Below are 13130 nucleotides of genomic sequence, written 5' to 3' on the forward strand. Positions count from 1 at the left end.
CGAAAGATATACGGTAAGGATTCTCGATTTTGAATTCCTTGATATCCGTATTATGTATGATTCGATGATTTTCGAAAAGAATGGAGTAATTTCTTATGTATTCAGTTGATTACTGAAGTTGAGCCTATCTGGAAATGATTTGTCAGTAGCAGGAGAGTTGCTATAGTCGTTCCAGATGAAATTCCGGGTTTGTCTTATATCAGAGAGAGCGACTTCAGCCTTGATTGGATATCAGGTATGAATTTCATTTCAGGCTTCTGTACAGAATGATATTGATTGAATTGAAAGAATTGAAATGTCAGTTAGAAGATTTACTGCCTGAGAATTAGAGTTACATCTGATTATGTGTTTCTCTGAGGAATATTTCAGTTCTGTGTATGGGTTGATAAATCCTATGTTCCGAAGTGTTCTGATGACCTTATGCTCGTTTTATCTATGATATTTTGATATATTCGCAGCGTATGATTGATTGAATCGAACAGTTGAAATTTGTATTGAATATTCTGGGAACTGAGATTGTTGTATACAGAATGGTTCGGCTATGAATTTAGATTGCAACAGATTGTATTCAGAGTCTGTGATATCTGCAGATAGTATACTGATTGGTTGTAGCACAGTTGAGACAGTGATCAGATTGTTCAGAACTTGATTATGATAGTCAGAACAGGGGGTCAGATTGTATTGAATGCCAGAGTTAAGTATATCATACCGTGATTTTGGTTGATTTTATACTTTTGGCAGAATGTATAGCATGATTTTTATCTATGGGTTATAGATTGACGGATAGTCGGAGCGAACTATCTAGATACTGGAGGCTATCCAGGAACTGTAGTGCTGGATTTTAGCACTAGTGACCTGATGTCTTGTCACTTTATGAATTATTGTATAATGATAGCTATCAAATGAGTATTTGAGATAGCCACTGATAAGACGTTGTACAATGAGTACTGCGGATTTCCTCGGAATGGGAATGATAAATTGAATTTGAAAATTCTTATAGAAGTAATAAATATCTATATATCTAAGTGAGTATATAGACTAAGTCCAAGGAATGTAGAACTAAATAAATGGACTTTTTCATCTTTCTACACGAAAGATACCTATGATAATCAACTTTATTATATTAATTATATTTTTTTCTTAATTTCTTTGTGTTTTGTTCTTGTCTTCTAATTTGAAAAGGTTCGGTGATATCTGAGATTGGATTTGATAGATCAGAGATCTGATAAAGAAAATAAAACGGATTCAGAAGCAAATGAAGATAGCTCGGAAATGGATATGAAATAAGCCAACGTCGGATGAGGACTGTTGGTATGGAAGGCCGAAGATTGAATATATCCTTGAATAGGGTTAGCAGATGATGATATTAATTTGCTATCGAGTTGTTGATTAGTATATACGGATGTTGTATAGCCAATAGCTGTGATTGATTCTATCACAAGTTATTTTGAACAGAATCTTGATATTATACTTCTTAAATGACTCCTCTAGTCGGGGATCGGAATCAGTAAAAGAAAGATAATTCAGAATGAAGACTATTCTGTTGTTGAAAGTATAATAGAGTAGTTAGAATATCGAAGAAGCTACCTGAGAGACTGAGTCTGATATGAGACAGATATTCCCAGAGTTATTTCACTGATGTGAGTTTTCTGAGTAGCTTCTATTATACATTTCTTCTGATATGAATTGATTGCTTGTGATTTCAGGGACGAAATCAGACCTTAGAGGGGGAGAAATGTAATGCCCGAGATTTTGATTCTATTAATATGAGATTATTGATTATGAATTGATATAATTATAGACGGGCTATTACGAGACCAGATTGGCCAAAACATATGAAGGGTGCAATTTTTAGACAGAACTATTGGCGCCCGAGCGGTAGAAAATGACCGCCCGAGCGCCAATGTTCAACAAGAACATGTTCGGGCAGAAGATGTGGCGCCCGGGCAGTAGATTGTGACCGCCCGAGCGCCAAGGGAAAGTGCTTGGACAGAGAGTGCCGCGCCCGAGCGGTAAATTACCACCGCCCGAGCGCCGGCTGAAGTTTAAGAAAATGAGACACGTTTCCTTCAGCATGCAACGTGGTAGGTATATATATATATATATATATATATATATATATAGACGTATCATTCTTCACAAAACAAAAGAGAGAAACAAAGGAAAAGAACGAGAAAGCTTCAGAGAAACTTCGTGAAAAATCCTTACGCCTTTATATTTCAATCCGCCCGTTAGATTTTGAATCTGACTTTAGTACTGGGTTCCTATCAACGTAGGCTACAACTGGACGTAAGTTTTACTACGTTTTGACATGCTTCGAAATTATGCTATTGTCAGAATTGAATAGGATTCATATATGATGTTCTTGTTATGTTAGACATCATAGAATCGAAGTCAGATTGAGAAACGGACTGATTATGGAATTGTTATGATTTTCTGAGTATATTGATTTGAAATCGGACAGATTTGGATTATGAATGAGTTACAGACTATATCAGATATGAAATATGATTTGTAATTGATGTCTATTGATATGGTAGTGACGGGGAGATTGAAATTGTTCCGTTATGCCGATGATTTGAATTAAATCCAGATTAATCAGATTCAGTGTTGAATTGAGAATTGAATATTGATATTAGGATTCTCAATATATCGTTTCAGATTTACAGAGACAGTCTTGAGTTCAGAACTGATATTGCTACAGACCGAGACTACAAACGGAAGGTATAAATTAATGTTGAGTTGAGATTGCACAACTCGAGTGAGGTTGGGCTCGAGTTTCCCTAAATCACATACTTTACCTTATTGTATTGATTTGATTGATATACTTGTTCTCTTGATTGATAGATAGCAGGTATTAGACGAGAATCTTGTGACAGAAGTGCCTGATAGTGGTGGGATCGCCACGGGCACATTGCACGATGTTACAGGATAGTGTAGACATCTTGGGACGGAAGTGCCTGACAGTGGCGGGATCGCCACGGGCACATTGCACGATGTCTCAAGATTGCATATTAGCGATAGAGCTATAGTCCATGACGGATAGGTCAGGACACCGGATGTTGGTTATATCGAGTAATAGGATTGGAATTCTTCTATTACGGAATTCGATATAGGAACACCATATTTGGTTATATCGAGTAATAGGAACAGAGTTCCTTCTATTACGGAATTCGATATAGGAATACCACATTTGGAAACCGGGATCCCTAGACTAGGATTGAGTCTAGTCTTAAATGTGACGTCATGAGTCTAATTGACAGTTATATTGATTCATGTTGATTATGTTCCTGAATATGGTACATATTGATTTATGTTCCTGATGATGGTACATGTTTAGAATATGATTTATTCTTGATATGGATTTATATTCTGATTTGAATACATGTAAGACATATTTGTTATATGCGGTTACATTGTTTTTATGATTGCATGTATACATGATTTATACTGAGAATGTAATTCTCTCCGGAGTTATCCGGCTGTTGTCTTGTTTGTATGTGTGCATGGCAACAGGTGGGATAGGATCAGGGTCAAGAAGAGAACGAGGCTGGACTAGATAGCGTGGAGATCCGGGCTTCGAAGCAACTTAGGATTCAGCACTGATATATAGTTGAACCTAGTTGAATTCTTGTAGATAGTACAAGATTTATATTTTTATGTTTAATATGTAATTTAAATTGAATTACATTACATTTCCGCTTTGTATTTTAAAAAAAAATTTAGACCCTGTTTATTATAAATGTTTGAATTATTCCTAAAGACGATTAAGGAATGAATTAGCGTCCGGGTCCCCACAATAGTAGTGTTGATAATTCTTGAAAATGTCTGCTTAGGGACCTCAAAAAGATTGTGGCTTCCCATGATGAGATCTTTTACATTCCAAAAATATGGTAAACATATCAAGATATAATTTTGCACATCTAAATCTTTATAAATCTATGAACCTTAGATAAGATATCTATGAACCTTAGATAAGATAAATGTTGTGCAAAATTATATCTTCATAATTATCATATGGGTCACTTAGTAGGATAAGATCTGGTACCAAATTAAAATCTTTCCAACATTATCCCACTTGGCCTATATATACCTGATAGATATCGTTTTTGCATTTTTATTATGTTGATTTTAAACTATTATCGCATAAGTTTAGGGTATCGAGTCTTCATTTTTCGTTTTAATCATAATTTATGTATATTTTTTGACACTCACATGATTCGGTTGAATTGTAAGTGAACTTGCTAAAAAAAGAATTATTAACAAAAGTGCGAGTAGGGCACGAGTGTTTTTACCAGCCCCAATGTGCAAGAGTGTGAGCTGCGAGGACCGTGCGCTAGGGTGGGCGACATCACCCGCCCCAGCACTCCTTTGGCGCTAGGGGGTGATTTCGCCCGTACAACTGAAAAAGGCGAACAGGTCGCGCTAGGGCTGATGGTTTTTCCCGCCCCAGCGCGATGCAATATGAAAAAATACCCTGGACGATTTATTTCTTTCTGGTGTTGATTTTTGGATAAAAATAACTGATAACAACCCTAATACACGATATAGAGGTGGATTTTGAGGATTATTCATTAGAGGAGGCACACGGAAAGGGGCCGAAACTAAGAGAAAGAGAACTCAACTGAAGGACAAAAACTATGTAAACGTTTTTCCTCCTTTTTCTTTTCTTTAGTTGGGATTAAAGGGATTCTATCCACAAAAATTTATGCCGTAAATTCCTTTTGAAGATTGAATTTTGTTTAAGTATACTTGATTATGGTATTTATTATTCTTGTAACTTTGGAGTTTGATCAACTACGAAGATATTTTATGTGTTATAATTGAAATCGATAGGAGATTTTATAACATGATGTAATAACATAATTCATGGATCTAAAACTTGCATAGACATATGAGATTGGATACATGTTGATAGCCATAATCCAATAGGTCGAAAGTTAGAGGATTTCACGGTTTGTTAATGCGATTGCAATTGTTAAATAACACAAGGGCACTTGGTTACTGCATTTTGTTAATTAGATCAATATAGCTCGATAGAATATATTGATAAACTAGGGAATTCCGTCAAAAGCATGACTTAATAATTGAAATTCAATCATTACAAGAGATTCAGGGATGAGTGAATCAAGATCCTAACAATTGTTTGTTTATTAATTTGGGTTATATTATTTATATCGTGCTTGTTATAATATTTTATTTGACCTTCAAGTTAGTTTATTAATTCAATTTTTTTGTTTTAGTCAACTAAAGAATTACGGTTAAGTGAAATTTGTCTAATCAATCTCTGTGGAACGATATTCGTACTTCGTACACTATATTATAACTTGGCTCGTGCATTTGCGATTCATTCGAGCATAAACTTTTATTTTATTTTTTATTGGTATCAACTATGTAAGAAAAGCTCGATCAAGTTTTTGGCGTCGTTTCCGAAGATTGAAATTGGCAATTTTTTCTTTTACTTAATTTTTTATTTAATTTTATTTATGTATTTGTTATACTTTATTCCTGAGTGATTTTCCGTTTTCTAGTATATCTTTGCATGAATTTTTCTTGTACAATTTTTCGAGATGTTCCATCAAAAATTATTCACAAGTTTTGCCCAATACGACGAAGAGCCATTCTACTCAGCACGGAACAGATTCAATGGTTTAGTAAACACATCTAGGTATCATAATTGTTCTAAATATTTTTAAAACCGAATTTTCTTTAACGATTTGGATGCATAAACACAAAGACAGATGATCAATGGAGTTATTGCAACTGATAGTCCCATATTTATCTTAGATGATGATGAGATGATACATTTGTTAATTGATATGGTTGATTTTGACTACCATCAACATTGGTATCCTTCACTGCAGAGTTGGAGTCACCAATACTTTCCCGAAATTGGTTACCCAGACTTCATTAACCAATTGTTTGATTGTCAAGACGAGGATGAAGATAGAATTAGTTATGAATCAACTCGAGGTTATGGTGGACAAATACATGCCATTGACTGGGGAATTGATATAGGAACAGACTCAGATGGGAAAAGTGGTTGAAGAATTATAGTTTGAAGAAGATCTCACAATATCAGTTTTTGAGAGCCTCCAAGAATGTGAAGTGAAGCGAGATACTCAAACAGTGATCAATCCAGTTTTGTTTGATGACGATGACTCAAAACAACTAAAGTTGTAAGAGTAATTTGGAGTAGACCGAAAATCTAGAGATATTTGAACCTATGATAGATGTTGAGCCCCAACCAGAAGAGATGTTTAAAAAATTATCTAAGAAATATGTGAAAACAGTGATTCTCTTATCACGTTCTTATTATTCAAAGCCGTGTTTTGTTGAGGTGACGAGTTTACAAAGTTTATACCAAGCCATACTTGAGATCATATTCATAATATATTTCATGAGTTTGTTTGGATAAATCCACGAATTCTAAAAACTTATTTTTCGTGTCATTATTGTGGATTTTAAATTCATCCAAAGTTAGAGTAATCTCAAATATCTTTCAAATACTTAATCAAATCCAAAATTCTTCAATCAAAACACAAACTAAGAGTTTTTATAAAATTTTAATGTCGATTCAATTGAAGAGTCAATCGCTCGTAATATTATATATACATATATATGTATATATGTTAGTCGATAGAATAGCATGTGAACTTTGAACCGTATGTACCATATATGGTGATTCCGATTGAGAAAATTAAAGTCAAATAAAGGAAAGGAGAAAAAAATGGAAAGGATGATCATTCAAACATTAATTTATAAAATACAAATAAAAAAAATTAAATTAAAAAAAATAAAAGCACATTAGACGATACATAGAGGGATGTAAATGAACAAGCCGTTCGTGAACTAATCGAAGTTCGATTCGATAAAAACTGGTTTCACGAGTTAACGAGTCAAATATTGATGTATAGATTTTACGCTTTACTTACTAAAAAAATATAAAAATATATTAATTTTATTCTAAAAATATGATATTTTCTCAAAATATATAATTTAATTTTTAATGAGTTTAATGAATATTTAAATTTAAAATTTATATTTATTAAGTTCGTTTAAACTCGAAAAAATCTCAAATAAGCTTGTGAGTCTGTATTCGGAAAATAAAGTTTAAGCTCGGCTTGATTATAAACGAATCAAGCTCAAACATTCAAAAGTTCGGCTTGACTCCACTGGATCGCATCCCTACATACATCCTTTTCATTTTCTGATTCATTTATGAGTATTTTGCAAATATACCCCTAACTTTATTGTACTTCGCTTATTACTCCTGAACATTGGCTTTATATTATTTTTGGCATTGACGTAACGCCCTTCTTTAATTATTTTCCATCCATCTTTTGGGATTTTTTTCAAAAAATTCAATAGGAGAATGCCTATTTTGACCTTGCTAGGTCTAGATTATATTTTTTGGGCAACAATATAGGCAGGCAATCGTTTAATATTTTAAATTTTTTAAAAAATATTATATTTCCAAAGTAATCGAATAAATTATATAGTTTGAATGATCATTCTTAATAAATGATAGATCGATGAGGTTGTTTTTTATAGTTTAGAGGAAAAGTTTTATATTAAAAATTATTAAATTCTTTTTTGCATATGTTCTACGCCAATAACTTGTGTGAGACGATCTCACGGGTCGTATTTTGTGAGACAGGATCTCTTATTTGGATTATCCATGAAAAAGTATTACTTTTTATGCTAAGAGTATTATTTTTTATTGTGAATATCGGTAGAATTGACCCATCTCACAGATAAAAATTCGTGAAACCGTCCCACAAGAAACCTACTCATATTCTACATACTTGCAATTTATACATTTTTCCCACTCCCCTTATCTTGTTTTAGTTGGGTGGAGTTTCATATATTTGCAATGTTAATCATGTTGAATTTAAATTACACGTAAATAAATCTAATTTTAAATCCATCGTTCAAATCTTTCCAAATCAAATACTCTCCTTCAAAACACAGACAATTTATACTACTTTAGGAAGTGGCTTAAAAAAAATGGGGATTTTGAATTTTATGGCTCCACCTGTGCAACACCCTTCAAATAGTAAAGTAAGATCTATTTTTAAGTAAATGTCCAAAACGAAGCAAACTACTGACTACACTACAAGGGTATCTGAACTTGTTGAATTCGTAGTATCATGGATTGCTCCATATCAAAATTACACAAGTTGTCTTATGGTTGTTCTAACACTTCAATCCGAATTAGATTCTAGGAAAATATGATTAGAATGTGATCCAATGTTTTATGCGATGTCAATCTTGCTTTCCATGACGGGGAGATATACGCCCTCTGCTGCTAACCAAACGTTATCAGCACGCTTTTCTCGGACACCACAAACCTGCAGATGACATGCAACTATTAGAGATGCTGGGTGAAGTAGATTGATTATCTATGAAACTTATTCAATGGTTCTCGACAGGAAAACTGGTTAGTGGAACTTATTGCTACCATTCGATTCTTACCTCTTGCTGACCACCAGCTATACGGGTATATTTCTTGTCATGACTGTGCAGGTATCCACCGGTGTCTACATGATGAAGTCTTACTCTTTGATCTTGCCTCCAAGTCTTCCCACTTCCCTCAATTTCGAGGCTAAAGCACGATAAAGAAAAAATGATCAGCACGTTTTGCAAGAATATCAAAGGATGAAATGTTGGAAATTTATAAAGAAAACCTCACCTCCAGTAATCGCCAGTATCTGACTCACCGTCAGTGCCAAAGCAGCTAACCTAAATGTTTTGCTTTTAATTATGAGTCCTAATATTACGGCAATGCATATAAACCACATTTGACAATATTAAAGAAGCTGCGTATTAGGAGTAATAATATTTTTATTTGTTGAAAAAGAAGCGGATACAATATTCTAACAAAACTGCTAATCTGTAAGGTCAGATTTTGTTCTGCTGCCCTTAGTTGTTAATTTGATTATGCAGCACAATCGAGACTACCATTTTCTGCATCAATAAGTTCAAAATGCAGTTCTGTGTTTTTTTATGCATGAGTTCACCACACACAGCAGGAATGCAATGGGATCGCATTACATGCACTAAATTCAGTGGCTAGATTTTCTTCCTTTATGCACACATCATAAATATGGTTCGGCAAGATTCTTGATGATCCTCACAATAAGATGAGAAGCATAGTTTTCAAAGGCGAGTGTCTCTTGCCTTAAGGCGAGAGGCCGCCACCAGGCGAGGACCCTGCGCCTGGGGTCATTCACTAAGGCGAGCGACTAGAACAAGGTGAGGCTTTAGTGAATTTTTTTTAGTTACTTGTTTAAAACCCAAACCCAAACCCCAATAACACAAAAATCCAACGCTGGAATCAGAAGAAGAGAGTGCTGAACAAAAGAACAAGGTGAGGCATTTACATGTAAAACAACTAGAAAAAGACCGATGTCATTTGGATGAGGAGCAAGAAGAAATTGAAATTAAAAAAATAATTATGAAAACTAAGAAGAATACAAGTCCGAAAGTTCTGAGGACTCTGACGATTCGATGGAAGATATGAACTTGATTTGGATAATTAAATAATTATAATCATGTTACTAGTGACTAAGAACTTATTAATTATTTTTTATTTTGAATTTCATTGTGACTTAATTATTTCATATTTTAATATATTTATTCTAATATAAATATATTTTTTTAAAAAAATAAAAAATGTGTGCTTTGCTTCGGTAAGGCGCGCGTCCCGTCTAATACCTCAGGCTACATGACCCTTGTCAGCCTCGATGCGCCTTGCGCCCTTGACTACTATGATGAGAAGGGAGAATCTCTCTACTGTTGTTTAAACCAGTTTATCGCAAAGTCGTACCTTTTAAGCTATCTGCTATCCTCACTAAAAAACTTCATAGTCACAGCTATAAAAATGACAAACTCAAATCCATACTTTATACAGATCGCCCCATGCCTAAGCCAGTCTCGAAGTAAGTGAGCTTAAATTCAAGATAATTGAAGATTGTATAAGATAATTATTGGCTGCTTCATTTTCGACAAAATGCACGAGCACTGGTGACAAAAAAGTATATGATATGCAGTTACACAGCTCCAAGTGCAAGCAAATAATATAGAGCCGGAAGCACATCAAAGTGCAAAAACTTCATATAGCTAAAGTGTGAGGCGGAATGTGAAGTGCGTGACTTATTGAATTGAGGTGTCCTTGAATATAATAAACAAGAATATACAGATTAGAAAGATTAATAAAACAAAGATTCATCAGCTTATACACAAAGTTAAATTACTATGGTCTTGCATTTCACAATAGAATCATTGTCCCAACAGTTAAGGCGAACTTAAGGGATGCCTTGAGCATTTGAAGAGAACCGAGGCTCGTGCTTCACAGTCAAGGCATGCACTTAACTGAAAAGTGGACCCTCGGCCTGAGTTTAGGCCCAAATGAGGAATCCTCACTACTTGAGGTTGGGTGCAAGGCCTTGGGCTATAAATAACTTCCAAGAAATCTTTGGAAAAACCCATGCATACTGACCTCTAAATTGCCAGATATTGGGGATGCGTGCAAGTGGCTGTGCAACCATTTCCTAGTCCTCATGTGTTGCAGCCTTATAAGGCTTCCAATTTTGATTGTGTCACCTTGTTTTGCGTTGGAATCTGGTGTAGGCCTCACAATCTTCAAAGTAAAGCAATGATTCCAATTAAAACACTATAAATATTCCAAAACATCGGATACTTAGGTAACACATAATAAATTATATGGAATAACATGAATGATGTAACATACCCAATAGCTGTTAGAATCATCAACATTGGGGAAACCAGTAACAGATTGCTGCCCACTGCCAGACCCATAAGGTACATCATGAGAATGCAGCCGAAATTTTGTTCTCTCATGCATAAGCTTTATGACAGAGCCGTAGGTAATCTACAAACAGTTTGTGAACGCACAAAGCCATTAAAAGAACCATTGAAACCAAAAATAGAATGAACCTAAAATCATATGGCCACTACCTACATAAATATACATAAAGACATATCACTAACTGATCAAATCAGATCCTCAGCCCCACTTATACAATCAAATGCTAATCATAAATTTGGGCAGAAATTTTCAACCAACTAGCTGGTACGGTAGTTGAATTCTTAATGGATTCCCATAATATGGGGTGGAAGATGAGAAAAACCGCAGAAGAAAAGAAATATAGGAAAACTCAATTCAAATTGAACTGAGGTACAATTATTTTAACTGAGGAATCAAACCCCAAAAAAAGATTTATATCCCGACTACACGCCTCCAATTCGTGCCCAAAGTCCCGACAATCAACCAACTACATCATCCCACCATGAACTATTCCATGAGCATGCAATTAATTTATACCCAACCTATGCACCAATATGAACGTTATCAAGGAATCTATCGTATGATTTGATTTTTAAATTGTGTTGAGTTTGTTTATTTATTTATAATTCCGTTCGAAATTTCAGAAAAAACGTGATCAATCACCTGAACCCCTTCGGAAGCCGCGGAAACAGGAGTGGATGCGTAGTCGGAATCCAGTGTGAAGTACAGGAAAATGGCCAGTGCAAAAAATGAACAAGCCATGGCCAGCAACAGCGCCACAAACCAAGACCTCAACCAAAAGGGAAGGTTGTCGGAATCAGACGACGGATTAACGGAGTGTCTGTATACTATTCTGGTCGGATCCGTAACAGAGGACGATGCCGCGGGTTTCCTGCGAGTGAGGTTGTGTTGGCCGGAAGGAGCCACGGTTGGATCCTCTAAACGACGTCGGAGCTCAATCAGATCTCGCAAGTTTCCACAAATAAATTTTATTGTTTATCGAAGAAAGAATTTTACCATTCGACGTGTCTACACCCAATGGATGTTTTCCACGTGGAAATGTCCTGACGTGGATAGTTGCCATTAGTAAGTTGGGCCCGTCCATGCTAGTTTTAGTTACATTTAATAAATACTACCGCAACGACGTTGTTACGTGTTTATATTATATTTTTTTATAATTTATTTGGTTTAAATTTAAATAAAAATCAAAATATAATTATAAGAAATAGTGAGAGCCTACATTGTATTTTTATTAATATATATAAATATTAAAACAAATTATGACATCAAAATTAATTATTCTAATTCTTTCAAAATTAATAATATAATATTGATAAAATATAATAACTTCTTTTTTTTTTGGTCAAATAATCTCATTTGGTAAAATATGATAAAATTGAATATGTATAAAGAAACAAAAAATGTATGGAAAACTTTTAAAATCTATATAATATTTGTAGCTCATAAACTAATATAATCTAAAAAAAAACATATTTTAGGAAATCTATTTTAAGCATGCTCATACTTGATGTGAGTCTCGATCGATTTGGTTGGAGAATAAAATAATGAAATAATTAAGAGAGAAATGATAAAACGAATGATTGAAGTAGATAATGTTAAAATAATATTATGTTTGGTATGATTTTAAGAATGAGATAAATAATAATTTTTTGATGATTTGACAAAATTGTCCTTCCAGTTTTGTGGCGGTGGTCGACAATGGCCGGCCGGAAGCGATGGCGATCCGGCTATCGGATGACGGTCGGCCGATAGGAGGAGGGGGCGGTCGGCGGCAACGGCGGTGGTCGGCGACGGTCGGCGGTGGTCGGTGTCGGCGGCGTGCCGCGGCGGTCGGCCGGCGGCGGGCCGCGGCGGTCGGCCGGCGGCGGGGGTGGTCGTCCGGTGGTCGTTGTAGGGAAGTGGTGGTGAGTTTGGATTTAGGAGAAGGGTAAAATTGAAAAAATATGATGGATTAAGAGTGAGATAAATAATCCTAGGGGGTGATGAGTGATTATTTTATCACACCTAATATAACCTAATCATTCATAGGAGGGATAGACTTGGTTAAATAATCACCCCTACTTAACATGTGATTAAGTGAGTTAAAAAAAATAAATCCACCTAATCACTCATACCAAACGCTCCGTAAGGGAGTTCTAAAATATTATATATATTTATTTATTTAGATCAATCTCACACTGACAAGTGATTTAGGTAAACGAATTTCAACGTTATAAATCTTTTAAGTATTAAAATTTAATATTGAGAATTTCTAAAAGAATTTTTTTTTTTATAAATTTGAGAACATTCATTATGT

General features: G+C 34.8%; 1 protein-coding gene across 1 annotated transcript; it reads right to left on the reverse strand.

Annotated features, from left to right (window-relative positions):
• Nucleotides 1–8057: 8057 nt before the first annotated feature.
• On the reverse strand, nucleotides 8058–11799 carry LOC142540991 (stromal cell-derived factor 2-like protein). Its single transcript, XM_075647516.1, has 6 exons — nucleotides 11477–11799; nucleotides 10757–10897; nucleotides 10505–10645; nucleotides 8696–8745; nucleotides 8479–8608; nucleotides 8058–8354 (listed from the first exon to the last, which is right to left on the reverse strand). The coding sequence occupies exons 1-6, from the start codon at nucleotides 11573–11575 to the stop codon at nucleotides 8259–8261; spliced, it is 657 nt and encodes a 218-aa protein (XP_075503631.1). The 5' UTR covers nucleotides 11576–11799; the 3' UTR covers nucleotides 8058–8258.
• Nucleotides 11800–13130: the final 1331 nt, after the last annotated feature.

This window comes from Primulina tabacum, chromosome 3, assembly GCF_025594145.1.
Source record: "Primulina tabacum isolate GXHZ01 chromosome 3, ASM2559414v2, whole genome shotgun sequence".
Taxonomy (NCBI): Eukaryota; Viridiplantae; Streptophyta; class Magnoliopsida; order Lamiales; family Gesneriaceae; genus Primulina; species Primulina tabacum.

Coding starts and splice junctions, on each gene's coding strand:
- LOC142540991 (XM_075647516.1), bottom strand. CDS start 11,575: ATGGCTTGTTCATTTTTTGCACTGGCCATTTTCCTGTACTTCACACTG. Junction 10,646..10,756: donor ATGATTCTAACAGCTATTGG/GTATGTTACATC, acceptor TTTACTTTGAAG/ATTGTGAGGCCTACACCAGA. Junction 8,355..8,478: donor TAGCTGGTGGTCAGCAAGAG/GTAAGAATCGAA, acceptor TGTCATCTGCAG/GTTTGTGGTGTCCGAGAAAA.